The 26,461-nt window shown below is 36.1% G+C and overlaps 1 protein-coding gene across 1 annotated transcript; it reads left to right on the plus strand.

Annotated features, from left to right (window-relative positions):
- Nucleotides 1-650: 650 nt before the first annotated feature.
- PDLIM3 (PDZ and LIM domain 3) lies at nucleotides 651-22,544 on the plus strand. Its single transcript, XM_058024380.1, has 8 exons — nucleotides 651-873; nucleotides 6,057-6,208; nucleotides 7,785-7,869; nucleotides 13,014-13,201; nucleotides 17,329-17,592; nucleotides 20,094-20,221; nucleotides 21,357-21,468; nucleotides 22,355-22,544. Exons 1-8 carry the CDS (start codon nucleotides 781-783, stop codon nucleotides 22,542-22,544), a joined length of 1,212 nt encoding a protein of 403 aa, XP_057880363.1. The 5' UTR covers nucleotides 651-780.
- The last annotated feature ends 3,917 nt before the right edge of the window (nucleotides 22,545-26,461 follow it).

Raw genomic sequence — 26,461 nt, forward strand, 5'->3', positions numbered from 1 at the left:
TCTGATGAACACTTCTATTTACTATCGAGTCGCAAGTAAAGGACAACTGCCTTTAAAAAGCTGAGATTTGTACAAAGGAAAAAAGACATCATCACCTAATACCGCATTTCTCTTCTACAGTATGAGAAATATGTATGACATCAGTCCAGATTTTTCAAGGCATTAGGACTGGTGCATGCCATGGTCTCAAGTGACTATCTAAAAAATGCAGCTGAAGGGCTGGAAGGACTTTTTAATGCAATACCCTATAACATTACAAATAAGACAAGATGTGAAACAAGACCTTGAGAGGGAAATCTCCTTTTTAGTATTTCTGTTTACATGAACCAGAGTAATGTACAAAATCAAAGCACTGCATTGCAAAGCTGAATCAAACACCAGCAACATAAACAGCAAGATATCAAGTGAGCAACAAGGTTGCTTTAAGAAACCCAGACGCTGCATCCTGAAGCTTACTGATAGTTGGGCTGAGGGGGACGCTGAAGCAGCAGATAAAGTTGATTCATTTGTTGTAAACTTTCCAGCATTCAAGCTTTATTTGTCCGAGTTTGATACTCCCCTCTGTGGGTGGAGAAGCCAAGGGACTGGCTGACGTCACCCAAAGAGTAGGGATAAAGTGCAGTGCCCACAGCTTTGGAATGAGTAAAACTTCTCAGGAGGTATAAAAGGTCGGCTGCCCTGTCTGGCAGGTGCTCTGCTGACAGCAGCCTTCCTCCTACAGCTCAGCTCCTCACACAGACCCAAGGAAAAGAGAATAGTAACAAGGAAAATCCATCCACAATGCCACAAAATGTTGTTCTCCAAGGACCGTCACCCTGGGGATTCAGGCTCTCAGGAGGAATAGATTTTAACCAACCCTTAATCATAACCAGGGTATGTACACTTTCAATTTCCTTTCTGCTTATTCTATTTAGTAGTTGCTGTAGATTTTTGTCTTTTACTTTTCTGGAGTTCAGAGAGGCAGACAAAGCTGTGAGCTGATAAAAAGGAGCTGCTAGTTCTGAGGAAAGCCAGCTGAATACTAGGAGTTTTTACAAGTTTTGTGTGACATGTTTCTGTGATTGGTCTAAGAGACTTTAACTACTCTTCTACTTAAGTCTCAAAATTAAATTCAAGTGCCTTGGCAGCAGAAAAACTCTGGTATTATTTCCTAGGCTTTCAAAATTACATTTAAACCTACTAAAAGCAAGACCTCACTTTTATGCTTTCCACAACAAGCCTCTCTGATCACTGGGGGAGAAAACTGCTTGGCAGCAGCTCCTCATGCCTGGCAGTCTGTGCTTTGCAGATTAATCTGACTCTTATTTAATTAAACCAAGTTCTGTTTATTGCCAGCAAAGGAAATAATAACTGTTTTTACACATCTAAAAGTTTTCACTTTCATGAATGTTAAAAGAGTGAGTTATTAGAAAGTTATCCAGTCCTGCATATGAAAGAGGGTGGGTTATTTGGTGGATTTTGCCATATTTAGAAACTAAAATTTACCTTGCTCTTCCTCCCCCAATAAATGGCAAGAATTTGAGCCTTGATTGTTTTTCGTGGATTTTGAGATATGAGCTACAATATAAGAAACCAGTGACTCGTCAGTGTAGCATACAACACACTGTCAGCTGCCCTGCACCTACTGATGGGGATGTGCTCAAAATACAGGATACATATTTTGAGAATTTCTATATTTTCAAAATTGTGTTCAATGATCAGCTGACTAGAATTCATTCTCCTTATATTTCTGCTGCTTTTCAGGACCTTAGACACACCAAATATGTATTCCACGAGCCTCCTAATTGCTATGGGTTCTTTGTTTCATTTTTTCTGGTTTTTTTTTAAGCCCTACACTACGACTCACTACATACACTTTGCCTGGCATTGAGTATATGTCAAAAGCCTTGAAGGATGGATACCACTAGTGATATCTTGCAGTAAATATGCTTCCAAACAAGAATTAATAGAAAGTTTAAGGACCATCTTTTCACATAGTAACTAGTAAAAATTAACTTAGTGATTCATTCCAGATTTATAAAAGCATTAAAACATTATTTCTTTTAAATAGAAGTAAATTTAAAAGCTATTATTTGACTGAATGAAGTTACATAACTACTCATAGAATATAGCAAAGCCTTTGGAGAAAGAGGAGACAGAAACATTGAATTTTAAAAAAAATCTCTGGATGTTTTGGGGCCTTCCTTGCCTTTTATGGGCCTCTAAAAGAAAAATAGTTTCCATTATCTCTAATGAAAAATATTTTAGCGGTGTCTGGTTTGTATTTTCTTTGTGTTTAGATTAAGTGCAATGAAGTTTAAAACTGCAATAACAAAGGATGTTACTATAAATATAACTTTCTAAAGAATAAATTACTTTGCAGTTGACTCATACCTACCAAATGCCTCACAAGGCATAAGCCATTGCAGAAATGCTCAAAATCACGTTTCAAGTAGTACAATTAAATATATAATATAAAAATACATACATATAGGAAAAAAAGGTTATATTTGCTTAGCTCAGGTTTAAGAATATTTACAGTAAATTTGTTTAAAGTTAGTATTTTTGTTGTCATTGCATATATTTAGAAGAGTCCCTCATTAAGTATTCATGCAATATCCCTTAAGAAATAGAGAGCATTTCAAAAGATTCAAAAGTCTTGCCTCTTGGGGTCTAAGTGTTCCTTTTGTAAAAGTTATCATAAGCCATCATAAGTCCATTCACACTAGGTTTAACTGTCCTGACAAGAAAAACTAAATAAATAGAAATTATTTTAAAATATTTTCTGAATAAAATAAAGGGACAGGTGTTAAGATTGGTTGGCGATGTCCTTGTTCAACAAGAGACAGCTTTTATCAGGACTTGTCAAGAGAGACAGACAACATAAGAGATCATTTTCCACCTGTCTAAAGAACAGATGTCACTTCAAAAGATCATGTGAAAATTGTTCTGTTGTTTTGACTGTTTCAAGAAATGAAAAACTACAGATCATGATCACTGGGGGAGAGGAGTAAAAATCAACATATTCAGATTCTGTTATTGTCAAAAACAATAAATCAACTACAAAGACTGAAAACATTAGAATACTTGGAACTTTGTACAGATGCAAATTGCATTAATGAAACTGATTACAGGAACAACTGAAACTTGTGCAGTTTGGAGAGAATGGGAAAATATTATCAACTCTAGATTAAAGTTCTATTTTATTTTATAGACCTTTACCAATCACAGTGCAAGTATTCATATTAACTCAATAGCCACTCTGTCTGCAGACATTCATAGCTCTCTTCAAAAAACACAGAGCCTGAAATATTTATGATGGTGTAAGGTGATAAGCTTTACAAGTCTATTATCAGAAGCAGAGAGATTTTCTTCAGAGTTTCCTTGGAGACATTTGACCCTCATGTGGCCAAATAGTCTGTAACATCTGAATGACCAACACATATTTTTGTATTTATCCAAATCCAAGATACCCAGGATACAGGAGCAACAGGCATACCATGCAGACATGGCCTGAAGAGCAAGGCAAAAATTTCCCAAAGCAAGACTAGAATCTATCTCATGAGGCCAGGGTGAGCAAGCAAAAGCACTACTGCCACAACACAATTCTAAGTGTTCAAAATACACAGATAATGTGTCACTAATAAGTCCTTAAGAAACAGCACCACTTAAATTATTGAGGTGCCCACAATGTCAATATCATACCCATGATATCTTGCATTGCACAACGTGGTCCCTTCCTACTAAATGTAGTCTGCAGGGCAGGGGCCTGCTCTGCAGCCTAGCAGGCCTGGGCATGTAGAGCTCAGAACCCCCATCAAGGTGTTAAGGCCCAAGAGACATCTCAGGAGCTTGGCAATGATCAGCTCAGCCAAGGAATAGGAAATACAGACTCCTGTGCTTTTCCCTCCTTGCTCCTACCAAGTGATGGTAATGCCATTCAAACATCTATGTGGTATCACTGCAGCTGCTGACAACTTACAAAACCCAAGGGACTTTGGAGCAAGAGGGAGCTGGGCATGTTCTGCTAGCAGCACAGCTGCAGGGGAATGTGCCGTGCCAGGCAGACACACTACTTTATAAGGCAGGATCACCATCTCAGGGCTTTGCTGCAGTATGTCACAGGTACAGCAGATGATTTGTTGTGACGTGTAAAACACATAAGCTGCAGGGTAACCTCCACAAGGGTTATACAAGCTAAGTTACTCTTGAGAGGAAACCAAGAATGGTCGGTTTGCCCAGTTAGGTATTAAAGCATCAACAGTCACATTGGAACACGAGGAATTCTGCTGCAGTTTGTCATTGCAGAGATATTCACAACATGCTAAGCCAAATCAGGAGCAATTCCATGTTGAAGGAAGAAGAATGATCATACCTCTAACCCCTGTCTTATTATAGTGGTATAAGTGGTCTCAGTGCTGATCATTTACACTTGCAGCTGTTGAAGTTTGAGAAGTAGACAATTTTAAAGATTTCAGACTTAGATTTCATAACTTCCTTAATTCATATGCAAACAGATTATTCAGGCATCTGAACACTTTGTTAAGCACACAATATACTAGTCCATTCTTTTGAAGGGTACAAAAGTCTGAAGCTGGCCATATGCACCCCTTTGGAAAGTCTGCCTGACTTGATAAAAGCACATGCATTGCAGTTTGTTGCAGTGATTTGAAAAATAAGTTTACATGTGGGAATGCAGAAAAAGAGCTTACAAAGCCATCTCTTTGATCATTCAGACTGCCCTAGTGAAGATGGAAAGAGGAGACAATTACTCCCCTTCACTGATTTTTACCATTATTTCAGTACTAATACAGCGCAACTCATAGTAAAAAGAATTTCTATTTGGCTTTTATGTTGACAGTAGTGTCCCCTTCAGAGACAAGTCTGCCAGCTTCACCAAAGCAGAGGTTCAGAAAATGCTGGAAGTACACTGGGGAGCTTACTCTCTTCCTTTGCTAGAAAACCATGAAACAGCACAGCTGAATAATGTCTCCACAGCATGTTTTGCAGTCAAGACAACACTCACTTTCACTATAGCACAATCCATACTGAGAAAAATTCTCTCCAATAGCTTTTTCATTTAATATACACCACAGATAAAAGAATTGCATTTGGAAATAAGACTATATTGACGTTTTTTTTTTTTTGCCTTCACACTGGGATTCATTTACTTACAAATAGGGACCTAGTTACTTTGCATGACCCAACTTGTCCCTTCTGCTCTTTGAGAGCTGAATTTCAGAAGTTTATGTGCTACAGGCATCAATTTCACGTTGCTGTCTAGGTAATCAAGAGTTGCCCAAAATGGCAATACACACGTAAGGGACAGAAATCCCACTCAGTGACCTAAGACCTCTTGTGTATGTGGTATTTGTAAGTGTTGTGGTGGCAGGAGAAGTCACCTCTTGCAAATAGAGGCCTGTAATTCTAGAACAAGCTTCAGTAACATCTAAGGTCATGGCCTCTCTACAATAGTTATTTTAAAGCAAAATTATGTTGCATTTCAATTAGTTTCACAACCATACAGAAGTTTGTCAGCTAGACAAAAAAAGAAAAAAAGCAAGCCTAGAAAGATAAGTTTAGGGCTGTTTCTGTGAATGTCACAGATAGTGGTACATGAACATAAGGTATGAATTGCAACACACAAACCACCCTGAAGGATCAGGGCCACTGGTACTTAAATGCCATGGGATTTAAAACTAAGCACTTTAAGGAGTTCAGCAACACAATTTAATACCAATGCTTTTCTACCGCTTGGTGTTGTTAAGGGCAAAACATAACTTTTTTTCAAGCAAATCACATTTACAATGGCAGTGGAGAAATAATATTTAAAGATGAGTTACAGTAATTACAGAAATCAGAGTAGAGACTAATGCAGAAAGGTGAAGATAATTTCTTTTTAATTCGGAGTTATGATGAGTAAAACATTCATATGGTTTCCTGACAATAGAACTGCAGAGCCTTGGCAAAGTACCTCCCCTGTCCAATAGGAAATAGGGGAATGTGATGAAGTTTATTTTCTCTATCAATTTTTGGGCATGCATGGTGATTAAGCAGTTACATTTTGGTCTTTTCAGATTACACCTGGAAGCAAGGCTTCAGCCGCCAACCTGTGCCCTGGTGATGTTATTATAGCTATTGATGGTCTAGGCACAGAGAACATGACACATAATGATGCCCAGGAGAGAATCAAAGCAGCTACACATCAGCTTTCTTTGAAAATAGAGAGGTACGTGTACACATCTGCCTATTTCTGAAAGAAGATATTACTTAATCAACAGTACAATTATTATATGGTGCAACTATTTAAAATAGTTTGAGGAAGTTTCCAAGATCCTTAAAATTACAAGCAACCAGACCTACCTCTTTAACTCCAGATCCAGCAAGACTCCCCAGAACCCATCTTTGTAGGCACAAAAAGAACAGCTTCCCTCAAGTTATTCACACTGTAATAATGTAATTCTGTACTTCTGCTGACTGCACAAGTCTTCTGTTTACTGTCAGTAAGCAAGCAGTTCTTCGTGTTTTGGGGAAATAATAAAACCCCCATCTAGTGTCAGCTGTTCAGTGACCTCTCTGCTCTAACACTCCCTCACTCATCACTGCCTCCTTCTCTGAACCACACATGAAGCTGCCACTGCATCATCCCAGTTAGGGAAAACAACATCACACTTTCATAAGGAGTGACAAAGGAGTGAGTTTAAAGCCAATCAATCTCTTTGGTCATAACATATTAAGCCTAAAAATTATTCACAAAGCAGTGTTCTAAACAAAACAGAGAAACACTGTCTTACCTGAAGAACTGCAGTAATCCAGAAATTTTTGTGCTCACTTCTCTCTACTAGTGCCAGGAAGACAAAAAACCTGCAGCTTCACATCTCCAGCTGAATTTGCTCAGCCTGTAATCAGAATCACTTGGCACACTCTTTCAGCTGTCTCCAAAACTAAGACAGGGCTGATTAACCTGAGCCTCTCAAGGAGGCACAGCTCTTTATGGTAGCTGACTTCAATAATTCTTTTGAAATACAAAAGTGTTTCCTTTTTTTTAAGGAGTGTTGAATTACTAGAGCACACACCATAGTTAAAAATTCCTTCTGTTAATTCAATATTCTCCTACAGATTGATATGCCATTTAACAATTATCCTGGGAAGTCAGTTTCAAGATGTGATAAATGTATATATTACACCAGATTAATATTTAACATTACTACTACTCTACTTTAAAATTAGCTGACATTTTTCACTTTGTCAATAAAAACAGAACTGTAACTGATATTTTCATGTTTGTTACTTCTGCCTACATGAGTGAAAGAATCATCTGTGCAACTTCAATTTCCCCTTGCAAATACTTTGCATACTTAGACTGCACTTCAACATTGAAAAGCAGGCTTGACATGGAAATGATGGTCTTCTAAAAAAAAGAAATTGATGTTTAGCCTTATTACTAATATATTCAATTATTCAGATAAAATACTCTGAGGACCCAACATTAATTCTAGCAACCATTAAAAAGAAAAGAACTAAAAGTTTGGTTAGCACAGGTCAGAAAGGCACTAATCTCCCCTTCCTTTTGCACTTGGTAACTATTAACAACCTATTTCCCATTGTTAATAGCATACATACTTTTTTAAAAGTAAATACATTTTATATATATCAGTTACATATCACTGACATATTTTTATGTCAAAATATTAAAAAAGCAGAGAAAAGGCCTGCAGATTTACAAGCTGCATTATAATTTATGGGGACATACACAACTCTATAGGAATTCAAATTATTTAAATTCCGCCTCACTTTCTTTCTAGGGCGGGAACTAAATTATGGTCCCCACAAGTTGCAGAAGATGGCAAAGCACATCCCTTCAAGATAAATTTGGAAGCTGAACCTCAGGTATGAACTCTGAAAAGTTACCCAACCATTTTCATTTGCCTTTTTAAACTCAAAGAAATCTCTCTTGTGGTCATTAAAATTCTAGAACTTCTAAAACTACAACTTCATCCATAATTGGTCAGCTTAAGCTCATATGAACCACCATGATTATGACATCCAGGAACACCATTTTATCTGACTCAATGTTTTCGATTTTTCAGCTGTAACCAAATCAAAACATTTAAAAGCTACAACAAATTCTCATTTTCCTTTAAGAGTCTACATATCACCCTAGTTTTATCACAGAAATAAAAGATGTCCTCTTATTCTGATACAGTTCAAGTTGCTTTAACTCTTTTAGAGATTCTTCGTCATATGAGGAAGTTCTTCATTCAGAATAAAAATCAAGTACCTATGTGATGAACTCATCAGATCACAAACTTCATTTTGATGTAGTCAGTTAAACAGAGAGATCTTTAAATCCTGGATCTCTTTACCTCCACATATTTTTATACTATGCCACAGAACTGAAGTTTACATATTTACACAAGATCCATGTACAGGTCAATAAGCAAATCACTCACCGCTTCTGACTAGGATCATTGTATATGACTAAAGCAAATCCAATCAATTGAAAGCCATCTGTCCTTTCAAACTCAAAAAAAGAAAAGCTACTATCAGTCAAAGCCTTCATATTGCAAATAGCAAATTGGGTAGCCACTGCTTACAACTCATCCTTTATTTCTTCATCATTCCTCTTTAACCTACATAAACATTTGCTGTTATCTCAAGAGCAGGGAGGGAAGAAAATTCTGCTGATCCTGGAAGGCCAGGTTCAAAGCAAATATGTCAAAGTATTTATTCTGTGTTATCCTAGGAAAAAAAAAATGTAAATCTAGATTCCATTTCAATAAAACCTGTGCAATAAATACTTCCACCAATTCTGTTTTCACGGAGATGCTCCCAAACATGAATACAGCATTTCAGTGTTACATTTCTCTCTCTTCTTTCTGATCTAAAACTTTAAGTGATACAGCAAACTCCATCAGAAATAATATAGCCTCTTCAGCAGCAGAAATACTATAGCGAAGAAATAAAACTATTTTAAATGCATATTCTTGTGGAAGAGCTAGGACACTCATTAGATGACTAGCAATGGAACAAATTCACTAAAAAAGCTATAGAGAAAACCATACAGGCATGCATGACACAAGAGCAATCCCTCTGCATGAAAGCTGCATTCCTAAAAAGGACAGTTCCTTAAAAATAGATCACAAGATTTCACTAAGTGCTATTTGGCAGACTATTGAAAAGCAGCCTCCATTGGGCAATCAGAAAAACTGTTTCTCCTACATTAAACAGCCAGAATTTTCATTTAGTATATCTCCTTTTCATTCCTAGGAAGTTCAGGAGTACTGAGTATATTTCATAAACAGTAGGCATCCAAAAAGTAGCAATGCTTGCAAGCAAATATACTAAACCATCCCTGGAATGTTTTACATTTTAGATTAAATTCTTCCATCTGAGTGTCCACCAATACCTGTGGAATAAAAAATACATATAGCCTATTTTTCTACAATTGCTGGAATTTAATATGAAATTTTACAGCATATTTAGTCACATCACGAGACACAGCAGTATAGAAAACAGTAAAAGTTTCTTGAATCTCAGATGACAAATTTTTGCACAACTACAACCTGTGCTGTCCAAGTCTTATAAGAGTTTGCTGAATTCTAAAAATAAACACAGGCACTGAAGCCAAGATTAATGGAGAGAAATGCGAAAGCAGTAATGTATTACTTCAAAAATAGAAATCTTTTATCCAAAAGTGTTGCATGCATTTACTGGGGTGCAGAAACAGAAAACCACTGACTTCTATATATATAATAACTAAAATTACTCAAGAGGTCATAGATCTTATAAATGCATCCATTTTTTCACTCTCATCAAATAGACATTTTAAAATTTACTAAGAACATTAAGAGAAGTCAGTTATTTAATATACATTATGAGCTAACTAAATAACAATAACAAATGATGATTTACACAATCTTCTTAATAAGTATCTAATTCAACTTTTTAAGCTAATAAAAGATACTTACAAATGAATGGAAACCCTATTTTAAATTGTTCCACAATGTGACCAAATATTTGGCCACAGAATGCTTACTTTAGCTTCAATGAATGAGAATTATTCTACAGATTCATGGAGATGGCTGTGTGAAACCTGATAAACAAATAAATACTGTGTCCATACACAGTATGGAACAAGGAACCTTCACACTGTATCAAGCTTCTGAATTAGCCTGAGAATATCCCAAAAAGCATCTGGAGACTGATACAGGCAATTGTCGGAGCACAGTAAAATTTCTCACTATTTTTAAATCTGGGAAGAGGAAACTGAGGCAACAATTCTAATTCACAGCACTGAGTGGCTGACTGAGAGTCACTCTTGAAAGCTACACATTCCCACATAAAAATACAGCCACCCTGATTTGCATAGACTGGAGCAACCTATAGTGTGACGGACAAATAATAGGAAATAGTAGAATTACTACTACAATCACATTGTATTCTGAATAAAGGCAATTTAGAACATAAGGTTCTCAACAAACATAAGTAGAAAGAGAAAACAAAACCATTACATGGCAAATTTTATCATAAAATTATTTTCAAAATGCTTTCTGCTGTATTGTCAATGTAAAAGAGTGATGACTCGTAAATGTTTTCTGTTATGATCCCTTTAACCTCATTGAAAATAATTTTGTATTCACTGCCACAATTTCTTGAATTGTTTTTATTTGAACTTTTCTTTCTTACTTCTGCCTTTGCTTTTGAACTCTGAACGTTCAGTCTGACTAGACTTTTGGCCATGAAGGAGATTATGCATTCCTGGGAGATATATTATGCATGTAGATAAGTATAAAAATCTAAGAAAAACACAACCCCTTGTTCTAAGAAGTTATTAGTCTATTACCATTTATAATCAACTTTTGAAACTATACAATTGGGCTGGGCTAGTTTTGAGGACCTACCTCTCTTTATAACATCATTCAAAGATAAAGGTCTTAGTCACATGATACCTCCAAAATACACATTTGTGTTTTGTCACAGCAGTTACCCCAAGGAATGCCATCATATAAGCTGTGACAGATGCATTTCTGCAGGCTTTTGGTGCTACATTATTTCTATTCCTGACACCTGTATCAACGCAAAAACACAGCTAGCCCTGCAAAAAAATCAGTCAGTTGGGAAAACTAATTAATAAATTAAGTACTGTATATCTCAAATATTCCTAGTTTGAAATTTCAACAACTTCCAGTTCTCATTTAGCTTTTGAACTAAAAGAGGACTTTTCACAGATTCAATTATATCAAATAAACACAAGAGCTGGACTATTTTTGCTGCTGTATGTTCTGTCACTGACATTTTATATTACTAGATGCGTTATAAAGAAAGCAGAATTTAAGTGTCACTAACTGCAAGTTGTTTCACAACTGTTACATTGTAAACATGCTGTTATGGTGCCACATCTTCTGTTCATTTCTCCATAAGAAATGAAATATGGGGATGAAATTACAATGTTCACAGTTGGTTTTGTTTGTTTTGTATCATACATGGATTTGAATAAATTTTAAATACTTTGACATTAATATCTTTCATTAAGTAGCCATGATCCTAAACAATTAGATTATTTCCATTTACTAATACATTTTGTTAACTGCAACTCTGTTCTATCAGACAGAAAGAAGGAATTGGAAGTAAAAGCTTTGTGCTCATTTATCTGATTACTGCTTTCAGTAGCCTCTTAAAGTGCAATGCTGCTCAACATTTTCATTTAATAAAACTGCTTTTTACTGTTTGCATTTTCTGGTTGCATATTCTATATATCCACGACTTTTCTTTAGTCTGATCCTAAACTGTTGTATAACAATTGTACTCAGTACCAAACCCAAACTGAAGAACTGGAAAAACTTTCTATGAAAATTGAAGTATTAATGACCTCTGCTATCTTAACATTGCAAGTTCAAGTTTCTAAGGAAAAGACCAATCCAGGTTGCAGAAACTTCTTTGTTAGAAACAAAAGCTTTTTATTCCATATGAGTGGAAGTTCAAATACTCTCACAGCACTGTTTCCAACGAGTGCCACATGCCATCAGGACAAGGTGATGGACTGCAGCAGTTCATGTCCTTCACTCACTATGGAAAAAGGGAAAAAAACCCTTGGCAGATGAAAACTTAAGTTTTTTTCGAAGTCCTTATTTCAGAGGCTTAGGAGCGGACTTGAGCTGGAAGGGCCTCCAAGCATACTGTAATAAATATGCACGACACAAATAAGTGAATTTTCATGCAGTCAAATGTCTTTATCATTCCTGGCCAACCACTACAGAAGGACATATTATGATATCTGATAAACCACCGATTTTATTTCCAGATGTTAATAAATAAATAAATAAATCAGAGATTTTATTTCCAGATGTTATCCTTTCAAATTCCACAAACTGAAGAAATTATAGTGATAAATGACCAAAAATATATGGCAGAATATGGGCACACAGGCAGAATGATTTCAAATTTACCCATTTCTGGGTTTTACTTATTTATGACGATTTCACATTAAATTATAGAGCAGTGAAATTTTTGATACACAGATATGCTTTAAAAATTAAATACATTCAGAAGAATGTCCTCAATCTGATGTATGTTCAAGACTTTATTTCAGTTAAAATAAGCATTAAAAATTACGTGTTTTCTAGCTAAGACACTTGCAATAAAATCATACTTTTGGAAGTCCCTCTATCACTATGTGATGAAAATGAAGAAGCTAGAGATTAGCACTAAAGCAAAGAAATTAAGATAAGCATACATGCAATGTTTTAAAAGAATAATGTAAATCTGGTGACCAATATGCAAGGTCACTATAATATTAATCTCTCCCATTTCTTCTAAGCTTTCTGCTTTCCTGGAGGTGACAAATTAATGTGTATGGCTCAAGTAATACATACAAAATTCATGGAAAAATATAATATGCTTGCACCAGTTAAATAACAGAGTTGCAAAAGTAAAAATGCAGTTATTAACAATACTGGTGTTGTCAGATTTACTCATTGCTAGCTTTGGTGTGCATTGTAGCTCTGTGTGTTTTGTCTGCCTATCATGTACAGGAATTCAAGCCTATTGGTACAGCTCACAACAGAAGGGCCCAGCCTTTTGTTGCAGCAGCAAATATTGATGACAAAAGACAGGTAGTGAGCTCCTCCTATAACTCTCCAATTGGGCTCTATTCATCTGGCAATATTCAAGACGCGCTTCATGGACAACTGAGGGGTCTCATTCCTAACTCAGCGCTACAGTGAGTATTGCTATTTACTTATGGTACATCGTCATTTCTGGTCTATCATTATCTGGTCTGGTTTCAATTTAAAAGTCCAGCTCTTGCTGTTTTTTTCTGAGACTCAGGAGATTATTCATTATCCAAAAAAAAGTGTGATCAAAGAAACATTTTTTTTCCAACACCAAGAACTATCCATTCAGCATTCTTGCAGGTAGCTACAATTTGCCCTCTGCTTTGGGCTGCAACACTACCCTCCAGCCTTCTCTCCTGTAACCGCACTTCACTCTGCATGTTTCTGAACACTACAGTGATTGTGTTTTGAGCACCAGGAATGAACAAACTAAACATGGTTACTTCATGGTTAAAATTTGTAAACATTGTTCGCTACGTTTAAACTAGAAAGCACTATGACTGAATGAGGATTTGTAGGCCAAAGAAAGCTATTTTATCTCTTTTTGCTTTACAGGATATCAACTACTTTGAGCACAAGCATAATATTCGGCCCAAACCCTTCATAATCTCAGGCCGAAGCAGGTTATAAACTTTGAGTGCTGTGCTGGATTTGATGCATGGTGTTATTTTTTTATTGGATGGATACTCACCATTGACATTAACTAAGCATTCTGATGCATATGAAATTCATTTATAGTATTAGACAGTCTAATGCTAAAATTAAAAGCAAACAAACAAAAATAATTAAATGGTTGTCTTTCAGAACTCAGGCTTGAAATTCAAATTTCTCTTTCCAAAGCAAAATAGATCTACACTCCCATCTCAGTTATACTGCTCAGAGTCTGAAGTAACTGCAGCCATGATTCAGTTTACAGCGCAGCACCAGATATTGTACACTTACAGATCTTTGGCACTATATCTTCTTCTGACCAAACACTGTAATTTTTTAACATGCTAAATAAAACATAGCAACATGGTACATATATATTGCATATTACATATAAATAAAAGATAGCCTACATATAAAAAAAAGATAGTTAAGATAGAAAGTTATAAGCTAGGCCCTTCAGAGATTTCAGATTTGCATTTCAGCAGACCTCTTTCCAGAGGACAACCTACTGCTGAGCTAAAAACAGCAAAACTGATGCCACAGATTTGTAAAGTTCCAAAGCAGAAAGTCTTATATATTTAGATCCATTATTTTAGTGTAATAAACCTCTGTCTTGACTGGTGATGAAATTCCTCATTACTGTTTTCATTATTACAGAGGGGACAAAACCAATGCAAGCTCTGTGGCTAAAACCACAAGGAAGGCCCCAAAAGTGCCTGAGGGATGAAACATATTGTGATGTGATGTGATCCTTTTTCTTTTCTAGCAGTAGCAGTATGTGGGACCACTAGGTTACACACAAAGCTGGTTCTGGGACCACTAGGTACCATTTTACAAGTGCCTAGATTTATGAAGAATCAAATGAGTATCAAAAGCCTAATCTCACAATACAGAAATGAAAATGATGTCATATTTTCAATGACAATGTTGAAGTAAATGGCCTTTTACCAGAATATAAAATGAAGAAGGTAAACTGCAAAAACTACCCTAACTGCAATGCAACAAATTTAAGAACTTCAGTTGGGCAAGGTCTGTCTGGAATTCTAGCACTGGGAAGGTCTGCACTTGCAAACTGCAGAATCTTTGACAGAGGGTGTTACATCTACAAAACTTTGGTTGCCACAGTTTTTCTACTAATTTTCATCAGTTGGACTTAATCCACTGCTAAACACAGCAAAAAATAAACCACCTCAGCTCTAAATATCCCTTTAGAACAGACAGCAGAGGCTAAATAGGACTCTGACTAAAAGAAGACATGACTGTGGACTGTGGGCTTGAGCTAATGGATTGGGCATTGGACAGAATTTGGGACTTCACTCTGGTCAAACTAACTGCAAAATGTCTTTAATATATAACTACATGCTGTTTATTTTTTACCTATAATTTATTCTCTTTTAATATTACTTTGGCTTCATGTAGTGAGTGACAGTTGTGCTTTTTCTAGTCTTTTCCTGCTACATTCCATTTACTAACACTATTAGCACTGACAGAACTTATTCCACTGCAGGACCTAATGGGGTGGTATTGTTTCTTCTAAAAGAAAATACTGCAAATATATATGTTGCCCTGTGTGAATTTTTTGGCTGGCTCATGCTTGGTCATGATGCACAACTATATTTGCATTAAGGCTTGCCTACTATTTCAGGAATGCTTTTGTTTGACATATCTTTGATGAAAAACTGTGTATTTTCCTTTAAAACTTTGAGAAAGTGGTCCTACACAAATTCTGCTTTGAATCAAAGGGAGAATTTTGGGTTTTCTACTTCACCCAAGAGTAGCTACTGGGCAGAGTTCAGTACTATCAAACTGGGAAACAGAGCATTGTCCCAGGTTACACAGCTTGGAAAGAACCACCCACAACCCTGATATCAGGGTGGAGGACAGAGATGAAGCATTTATTGTCCCACATCTCAGAATATCACATAAATGGTAACCAATGACTGTAGAAAGAATTGGTTATGTGCTGTTACACAGCAACAGCAAAGAAATACCCCTTAACAAAGAAATCCTCTGAGGTACCATGCAGACAAGATTGACGTATTCAAAATAGTGATACTGAAAAAGACTTCAGGTCTAATATTCACATTCTTTTGCTAATCTTTTTCCAGGTATGTTGAATTGGTGTACAGTTACTGCAGTCATGTCAAGCAACAATAATATTTTTTTAATGTACCTCTTATTTTTTATATATAAATTATATGTAACATCTACTTCAAAAGTCATAAGATTTATTCTCTGAATTAACCCAGTGCTCTTGTGGAGGACCACTTTACATTCTACTGGAAACACTGTAATTTAGAAAAGCAAAAGTAAGCCTGGATGTATTATTAACTTTTCTTCATTGCAATGATCAACAAATAGTTTTTTTTAAAAAATTGTTAAACTAGTTTTAAAATATTCCTAAATATCTTACTCTAGAATTTAAGTAAATCTAGGAAATGTCACATTCATTATATTACACTACTTCATAGTAGTTCTTTGGCAGTGTAGTGAGATAACTGTGAGGTACAGAACTGGAATGATGTGTCTAGGATTCTTCCAGTGCTGCAGGTGTTTATTCTGTCTCTGACATGAACAATTTACATAAAGTTTGCCTCCTAGGAGGCAAGAGAGCAGGAGCAGGGAGGTCATTCTTCCCCTGTACTCCGCACTGGTGAGGCCTCACTTGGAGTATTGTATCCAGTTCTGGCCCCTCACTTTAGGAGGGACGTCGAGTTACTTGAGCGTGTCCAGAGGAGGGCAACGAGACTGGTGAGGGGCTTGGAGCACAAGCCATATGAAGAGCAACTGAGGGAGCTGGGGTTGTTCAGCCTGGAGAAAAGGAGACTAAGGGGCGACCTCATCGCTCTCTACAACTTCCTGAAGGGTGGCTGTGGTGAGCTGGGGGTCGGCCTCTTTCTCCGGGCGACAACAGATAGAACAAGAGGACACAGTCTCAAGCTGAGTCAAGCGAGATGTAAGTTAGAATTAAGAAGGAAATATTTCACAGAAAGAGTGGTCAGATACTGGAATCATTTACCCAGTGAGGTGGTGGAGTCATCATCCCTTGAAGAATTTAAAAAAAGACTGGATGTGGCACTTGGTGCCATGATCTAGTTGAACAGTTAGAACATGGGCTGGACTTGATGATCTTATAGGTCTCTTCCAGCCTTGAACTTCTGTGATTCTGTGATTCTGTGATTCCTACCCTTTTTATAGATTATAAGAATTACTCACTTAGAACAGAGAATTTTAGGAAGGCTTCATTATTCCCCCAAAAAAAAACTAGCATTAAAAATGTAAAGTAATGTTATATACTGAATTATTTCATCTATCAAAGGATTTTTACTATCTTTAAAGAAAACGCATGCCAGAATTTTAAGGACTGCTTTACAACTGGCCTTGATACTCTTTGTAGGAAAACTATCACCAATAACCACACGTACTTTTGCTTTTCTCTACTTTCTGCACTTTTGCTTTTTGGAGCTCGTTCCATTTATGCTTGTCAGCGCTGCTAACATCACCGCACCCCTGTCCTTTTGTCTTCACTCTCTGTAACCGCACGCACGCCGCACCCTTTCCGGCGCTGTGGCCACGCACACAGCGGGTGCAGCACTCCCTCGGGGCTGGACTGCGGCAGCGGGCGCAGCACGCCCTCCTCCATTAGCACCGTCAGCTCCATCTGCCCCACGGAGCTGAAGGCCGCGTCCAAGATGGCGCCCAACATGCCCCTGGAAATGGAGCTTCCCGGCGTCAAGATTGTACACGCCCAGTTTAACACCCCCATGCAGTTGTACTCAGATGACAATATCATGGAAACACTGCAAGGCCAAGTTTCTACAGCTCTGGGGGAAACACCTGTCATAAGGTAATTAGAGCAGCGTCTGTAATATTTATGAATACACTAATTTAAAATATACCAGAAAAATAGTATCACACTGTTCCTATGAAAAAGGGGGAAACGGTTAGAGAGAAACCAAGTAACTTAAAACCATTCAATATTCACTAAAATATGAGTAATTTCTGGGTTTTAACCCAAAGTATTAAAGGAGTCAATCAGAATGTGCAAATAAATATTTCGTAAGTAATTATCTTAGAATTGCAGCTAATCAATAAAAACTATGATACTACCTGGACTATTGCCTAACTGACCACTCCAAAATTTAAAACTTTTTAATCAACTGTTATATTTATCTAATAATGATTTAATAATTGCATATTATTAATAATTCATAAAATAATAATAAATAAAAATTTTATCTACTGTTGAAATTCAGGTTCTGAAGATTAGGAAATATTATAGATGGTTATAACTCCCATCCTAGGCAACTCATTCAGTACAACTAGATCTCGTACAAAAAGAGACAGAATTTACTGTAAGCCTACAAATCCATGTCTGACTTATGAATTTATTCAGTACACAACTAAAGTCAGGTAGGAGCCTTATGTATATGGATAACAATTATGATTATACAATAAAAAGTTTTAAGGCACTATTCATTTTTTAGGAGACAATTCACCACTTAGGTTGCTTTATCTTCACCTTTGCATAATAGTAACCTATTTTCCTGTTTTGCAACAGTACTTAAGTTAATAATTCATAATATGTATGGCATAAAATAAAGCTAAGTACTAATATTTTAAATAAGAATAATCACTGGCACCAATGAGCCTTCTTCAGCACCTTGCTGAATTTGGCTGCTGCTAACAAAAAATCATTATCTATAAAAAAGTATTTAGGTTCATCCTATTTAATGAAAACTTTAGTTAATGAAGTCTTTTCAGAGTGAAGTTACTCTATTGCTCAAATATTTATGCTCAATCAGAACTATTAGAGAAAAATAAAAGAAAAATTTACTGCTTCATTATTGTGAAATAATGGATTAAGCCCAAAGTAACCAGATTTCACACTCCCTGTGACATCGCCTACTCTCTCTATGCAGGTTTGAAATGTCTCTTGCTGTGGGATGGCTTTCACTATGAATGCATTAAGAAATGTAAAATGACACATTTGTGTCTGGATTTTTTGCCTTCTGTATGTAATTGCATTATCACTTGCTTTATATTTATAAATATTTTAGTAAAGAGGAGAGAATTCAGGGGTTTAACTAAACATTGCCAAGAATTGTAAAAACTTCACTACTTCTATTCATTAAAAGCTTCTGACAGAAGAAACTGATAGCTTTTCACCAGCTTAAAGATGGCTCAAAGAAATCTACTGATTGATGAAGATCAAAAAATTCACTTAAGCAACAGCAGTCACTGTCCAACTACTGCTGCTCTTACTGGGCCATTTGGCAGCTTGGATGCTACCTGGAGAAACAAACCAAACCATTTAAAGAAAAACCTGTCTAATTCTTTGTAGACAGTAGTAAGCCACTTGCAACAGGAAATTTAAGCTGGACATCTGTGTGTGTAGCTGTAAGATAACAGACTTTATCAAAGTAAATTTGGATGCTTCTGATTACCCCCAGTAAGGGTATGAAATTTACAAATGCTACATATTCAGTCTAATTCCTGTCAGTGCTTATAGATGTCTACTCTTCCTCTCAACTACTTAGGATGTCATTTATCATGAACAATTTGAAATATTCAGCAGAGTTTAAAATGCCTCTGAAAATATTCTCACAGGTCATTTGAGATTCAACCATGAACTCCTGTTTGGACAATAAATTGCTTTATATTTTTATTATAACACTGCCATTGCAAAAGAAATCCTTGTCTTATTTTTATTAAATTAAGAAATAGAACATGCATTTTTCAGTATTCACCTTACAGTGTTTCCTATTTCGCAGTACTTATTTCACTTCTTTTTGTAATCTCTGTATGTTTAATTAACAACAATTCTCTTTGTCAAATCCAAATAATCACCATATTACCTAGTAATCGAGCTAACTTAGAAGTCATGTTCTCCCAAAAGATTTGACTGGTTAGGTTTTGGCTGACTTTATGTAAAGGCATGAGCTGTGATTTTAACAACATTCTTGAGAGCAGCTGCTGCAAAAAGGGAACTTGTGAATATCATAGCAGAGAGCACCTGGTAACACAGCAGATGATTACTGGAATGAAACTACTTTGAGATTAAATGCCCTCAAATGCCACTAGTGCCAAAACAGCAATTATGGAAATATGCAAATGAGTTTCTATATTTATTTTTGTAACAGTTGTACTGATTTAATTCTTTTCATTACTTTTTAGATCAAAAAGAGGCCATATAAAGCAATGCTACCTGGGAAGAAAGTTTCTCAATAGTCGTAGGAACACATCTTGATGTTTGTTTCTTCAATCATACTCTATGCCTGGTAGAGACATTGCTTTAGAGTCATGCTTGATAAACTGATTTTATCTGCTCTTCCTTCTTTAACACAGTGACCCATGTCCCAACTCAGTGTGTCAGTCTGACGTGTACAAGATGCTGCACGCCGACCAGGAGGAGCCCAGTCAGCCGCGCCAGTCTGGCTCCTTTAAGGTGCTCCAGAATTTAGTCTCCGAGGAAGGTGGTTAATAACAACATATTCTACCTGTTCAAATACTTGCAAAATGTTTGTGGGAGGGGGGAATCCATGAAGAAAATAAGAAAGATTAGAGATACAAGAATTCCTGAAAGCCCAAATAATTCCCAACCTTATAGCTGCCACACCAGCCTCCTGCCATTTTCCCTCCTTGCTACAGCAAGCAGTTTCCTCTGCGAATGCAATGCAGGTGCTGATCACATTTTCCAGAATCTCCTCTCAGATTTTAAGATCTTTAATATCCAAAGTTGACTTCAACTGAACAATAAAGTTTTATCTGTGAGCATTTTTGGGACAAGATGCTTATACTCATGACACCAACAAAGAAAACACGCTCTTCCACATCCAGGAGAAGAGGAACTTAAACTAACTCCTGAAACCCCTTAAAACTTATTTCCTCTTCATTCTAAAGCAAAAGTGCAGAAGACAATATAATTTACAGTCATATTTCCTTCAAATGAAGAAGTTTTGAAAAGAAAATTATTAAAGGCTGCAAGTTTATTATATTTACAGTAAGCATAAAAAGTAAAATAGAACCAAAATTAATCTAAACGCTAATATTTTAAATTTTAATGTTTGTATATCATTATTTACTGGAGAAGGAAAAAAGTAATCCAATTGCCTACATATATATTATTGTGGGATTTTACTTAGCATTTTCTTGTATTTTGCTATTATTTTGTATTCATATCATGTTACTAATCTTTCCAAATTGTTGTGCGGTTAGTTATATAAATAAGAAGCTTTCTGACAATAGGTCTGGGTTATGTCATGTTTCTGTGTTAAAGTCCAATCCTCCTCCCTCTCTGCTACATCCAAGACCTACTCTCAGAGAATTAGGTGATGTCCATGAAGCAGAGAGCACTGCATTTGCAAACTCTTTTGGACTTGCTTTTGGCTACGGCTCACAAAATATTTCTCCTGATTCCTAAGAGGTGAAATCTGGCCTACTAAACTTTTCTAGTGGGACTGCATTGTTTGTTCATGTAAGTGAAAGCCTGTAAAAACATCTAGAAGAGTACATACAGCACAGAAAGTACAGAAAAGTGCAGAAAAGTACTTAGCTGCACTAGATGCTTTTATATTATCCTGTACATAACAGGATTGTTTTGTTTCTCAGATGGGCGCCCTGTGGGAACAAGAAGTGTGAAAGCACCTGTAACAAAGATACCTACTGCCATGCCTGGTGTCCAGAAAGTGCCACAGTGTGACAAATGTGGGAGTGGGATTCTGTAAGTTGTTTCTTTTTCGTTTTAGAAATCCCCAGCTCAAGCACATGTCATCCTCAAACACCACTGGAAACTACAGAAGTGCGCTCCCATAATGCTGCTAGAGAATAGCGATATAAAAATATATTGTTCCAAATGTCAAATTATTACCTGTACCTTCAACAATTTTAATACAGATTATATAAGTTTTGACTAAGTACCACTGAGGTTTTAATTGAGATTTCTCAGGACCTTTTGCAAGTCAACTATTAACAATTACACAATGAAACCAGCAGCTAGCCATGCTGTGCTGTGTCAGGTTGTGAATTCCCAAAAATTTCTTGTTAATGCAAAGCATCCTTTTCCCAACCCAGTGGGAGTATTCAGAAAGCTCTGTACTCCTATTTTAAAACTATCAGATTTCTACCTGATTGACATCACTGTTCTTCAGCAAAGAACACAGACAGTGATAAAAACACACGCATGAAGAAAAAGCAATGTGGTTTTGAAAGTCATTTTGTCACCCTTTTGATAGGTTAGGCTGTGCTTTCTGTCTTGTAACCAAACCAAAATGTTTCTTCAAACTCTTCATTTTCCAGTGCTCATGAACTATGTGATCAACTCTACAGCATTTTATGTGACCTACTCAAACTCAGCATCCAACTTAAATAATATAGTAGTTTCTAAAACCACAAGATGAACAACTGTAAAGCCTTAAAATAAATACCTAGAACATGTATCATAGAGTCAGAATGGTTTGGGTTGGGAGGGACATTGAGGATCCTCGGGTTCCAACCTCCCTGCCATGGGCAGAGACAACTTCTAATAGTCCGGGTTGCTGCAGGTTTTTTTCCTCTTTTTGAATTCATATTGATCGATTGGGGTTTTCCTTTTCCTTGTTTCCAAATAGAGGGACAGTGGTGAAGGCACGTGATAAATACCGGCACCCGGAGTGCTTTGTGTGCTCTGACTGCGATCTGAACCTGAAACAAAAAGGCTACTTCTTTGTGGAGGGCCAGCTCTACTGCGAAGCTCACGCCCGCGCCCGCATGAGGCCACCAGAGGGGTACGAAACAGTCACGGTTTACCCCAAATGCTAGTCCTAGGGTAACACACAAATGTATGCATGCACACACAAAGCCTCTACCAGCTTAGAACTGCAGTGTGAGTGTCAGGACTTCTGCCTAAGCCCAAAGGAGCAGCTTTTAAACCTTTCCCTGTGGGATTGTGAGACAGGCAGAAGTCCTTGTTAGCCAGCAATAGATTATTATACCAGCAAAATTCTGCTAAAATATTGGTTTTGAAACTGTCAATATAACTCAAGGAAGTATAAACTAAAAAAGCTCTCCAGAACACAAAAAGTGAATCAGCTGAGGTATTACATCAATGCTACAGCATTATGTACACACATATATCTATTATATACATAAGTGCTGTAAGCAAGACATTACTTTTAACTTAAATTATGTATTTGTGCAAACACCAACACCATCAAAGTCTTACAGGCTGGGCTGCTATAAATGTAGAAACTTGACAGATTAGAAAAGCATCAATTGTACATGTTTAGTACAAAACAAGCAGTTGTTCATGTCTGCTATTATTCAACTATCATTAATGTATGCCCCAAACATGTTTTGCTTACTTTTGCTCTGAATTTGGGGTTATAGTGCCTTAATTTTCTGATGCAGCAATGTGATAAAAAATAAATGTCAAGTCACACAATAAATGGTTAGTATAATAAAGACTGGTTAGTATGAAGCAAAGCAAAAGTTCTATGTTGTCTTAATGATTTTGAAATTATATCAACTTTCACATCACTTTGCAGAAAATTGTTCTAAGGCATGCACACACATAAATTGTTTTTTGGAAAAAGAACCTCACACTCTAATAGGAATTGTGAATTCATTGTGAATTGAGAATGAAAACAAATTTTAAAACTTTTCTGCAGAAAATGATAGGGGATGTTTGTATCTCCACATTTCAATTTCCATACTAGAAACAATGGGGAAATATCATCACAATATCTTTATTGCTGGTAAATTAAAGCTTGGACAACTTTAAAATAAAATGTTACTTAAAATATGCAAAGGCAAGGTCTTTTATTAAAAAGCCTGGTGAAGTCTTAAGGAATAAAAAACCAAAAAGCTGAAGGAATATGGATTTGTAATCAATTTCTGAAACTTGTCAAGGACTTCATTGTTTTCTGGTATGTGCCAGCCACATAAACACACGTAATGGGAAAACCATACTTAGCACTTTTAGAAAACATCAAACCATGTCATAAATTCTTTATTGGGGTATTTTGAACATGCTCTAAAGTAGAAAAATCTACAAAATTTATATCAAGTCCACAAGACTAGCAAAATTTAACAACCCAGAGACAAACAATCTTATGTAACTTACCCATTCTATAATGTAAGCCTAATACAAGTAGAATGTGGAATCAAAATAAATTATACATACTGTAAATTTATTTTAAAAATTCACAGGTCCCAAAGACTTAAATACAATGTCCACATATTCAAAGACTTTTCAGAATGTCTTAAAGTATTTTTTCAGAACTCAAAAGTTTTAAAATGTGTGTGCATTTATTACTGCATTTATTACTTACATTTCCATATCAAAAGCAGAGATTAAAAAAAAAGTGTTGGACCCTTTTCAAGGTTAGTTCCTGAATTATTTTTGGGCACAAAATATAATTATGCTCCTCAGGTATCATGGAGGAAATGTGTAGTATTAATATTTTTTCATTGATAAAGCTCATAAATCTGAAAATCCTTTTGAAAATAGAAGTGTGCATAATGTCTATTTTTACAAACTTAAAATGTCATTCATTGTTTCAAATGTTTGTTTAATTTTTATGTCTTTGTGGGGTAACTAAAAGTACAAATAAATCTACTGCATATGATACATATTCTGTGTTTCTTTTCATCTGGTATGGAAAATGAGGAAGTGTGAGTGTCAAGTGACCTGACAACAACAGAGGTTTGGATTTCAGTCAGAGAGAGCAGTGTGCTTTGGATTGATCAGATCCCAGGCAAGAATGAAAGACAATTTTGATATTAGGCATTGGAGTACACATCCAGGGCCTTCTAAAACAAAATTACAGCTGTGTTAGAGTGACAAATCACAAAACACAGAAGCTGTAGAATAATTAAAGATTATTACTTTTACTCAGAAAACAAAATATTCCCTAAATACCAACAGGATTCTGAGAGGAAAATTCTCTTGCAAGGTTTTTACAATTTTTATTTTCATGTTACTGTTCAAACACAGATTTATATAGAGGACTCATTCTCTGTATAATTATTTTTAAAAATAGTATATTGTTGATTTGAGAAAATTTTAATTATCCTGTAAAAACAGGAGCTTATAAAAAGTTAAATATTAATTAGACCAGATATCCAAGGAGATATGACTGGAATAATATGTTCAATGGCAATAAAATAATAGATGCAGCCAATTGTCTCCACACATTTAGGCCAGAACCAAGTTTCTGCATTACAACAAAGAACAATGTTCAGATTTTATGCAAAACCTGTAGGGTGTCAGTAGCAACACTTTACAGTCCTGGCACAAAGCACAGAAATATCCAGTTCATTTGCAATGAGAAAGGAATCTGAATTTCCCAGCACCAGCTTTGCAGGGTAATTATGAGGTGCTCACAGGCTGTGCACAGGAAGCATAGGAATAGGTACTTTTCTGTGAGGGAGAGTAAATCCCAAAGAGAATCTATGACTGAACAAATGACAATCAGTCTTTCACTCTACTTACAGACAAAATATCCTTTTCATATATTGACTATCCTGCTTGTGTAGAAGTCATTCAATGCTTTATTAATAAATTAATGCTATTTAATAATCATGTTTCTGAATGAAATTTCTCTGTTATAATTAGCAGAGTCACAAATAATTCTCACCACTTCTTTACTTTGTGCAATTTGTACTTCTCACATTTTTACTTCCATATCTTGCACATTTAAGAAAGTTGAGAGTGGAATAAAACTGCCAAATATGAGACACTTAACTAAGACACTTTTATTCTGGCTTTCTATTATTTTCCAAGTATTTCATTCCTTTCTGCTGTTCTACTGTTGCAAATTCCCTCAATTTCATTTTAATTTCACTGCAAGAGTATCCCTATATTCCAAATCATGGTCATGTTTACAGAGAGCTTCTGTTCACTGCTCCAGATCTCTTGCACCTCTTTGAGCAAGCCAGTTCAAAACTACACACAAGCAGGACACAGGAAAACTCTACTTGTTTCAAAATTCAGTTATTCCACTGATTACCTTACCTCATCCTACAAGGAAAGCATATATTCCAAGATTACTCAGAAGCAGAAATGGTCCAACTCTATCAGCCACTGTATTGAGAATTAAAAATAATTGGTAGCCTACAGTTTAAAATTCAGACTAAGCAGACAAGGTAGTTACAGAACAGAAGCAAAAATGGCATGATGACTTATAAACATTTTTTCACACAAGGTTAGTGGACTGAAGTTGAAATAAAAAAGATTTAAGAATTGTAAAGTGAGAGAAATACACAGTAATCACTCAGCACAAAGAAAGAACATATAGAGTGTGAAAACTAGTCATACACCAAAACACCAGCAAGATCTTTTATCAGCTGATCCAATTAGTGGCTGGCTCATAACAATTTCTCTCTCCCCTAAGTAAAAAATGAATTGGAAAAAAGAGAAGCCAGTTAAGGATCCTGCATTGTATTAACAGGACTAGTTCTTTAAACTTCTGCTTGGGTATAAATTAATGTATGGTTACACAATCTCAGGAACTTCAGAAGATTCATTAATCCTAATACTGGAGCATAATTCTAAAAACATGTGCTTGTTACTTCTCTGACTCATCGTTCATCCAACTGTTTCCATTCTGGCTTGTTATGAAATTCTTCTCTATGAGCACATGCACCACCCAGCTCTGGTAATGGCCTTCCCTACATACTTCCTCTTCTCTGCTTATTAACAACTGGCCTTTCTGAATCCAGAGCTACTCTCACCC

Source organism: Melospiza georgiana, chromosome 5 (genome assembly GCF_028018845.1).
Source record: "Melospiza georgiana isolate bMelGeo1 chromosome 5, bMelGeo1.pri, whole genome shotgun sequence".
Taxonomy (NCBI): domain Eukaryota; kingdom Metazoa; phylum Chordata; class Aves; order Passeriformes; family Passerellidae; genus Melospiza; species Melospiza georgiana.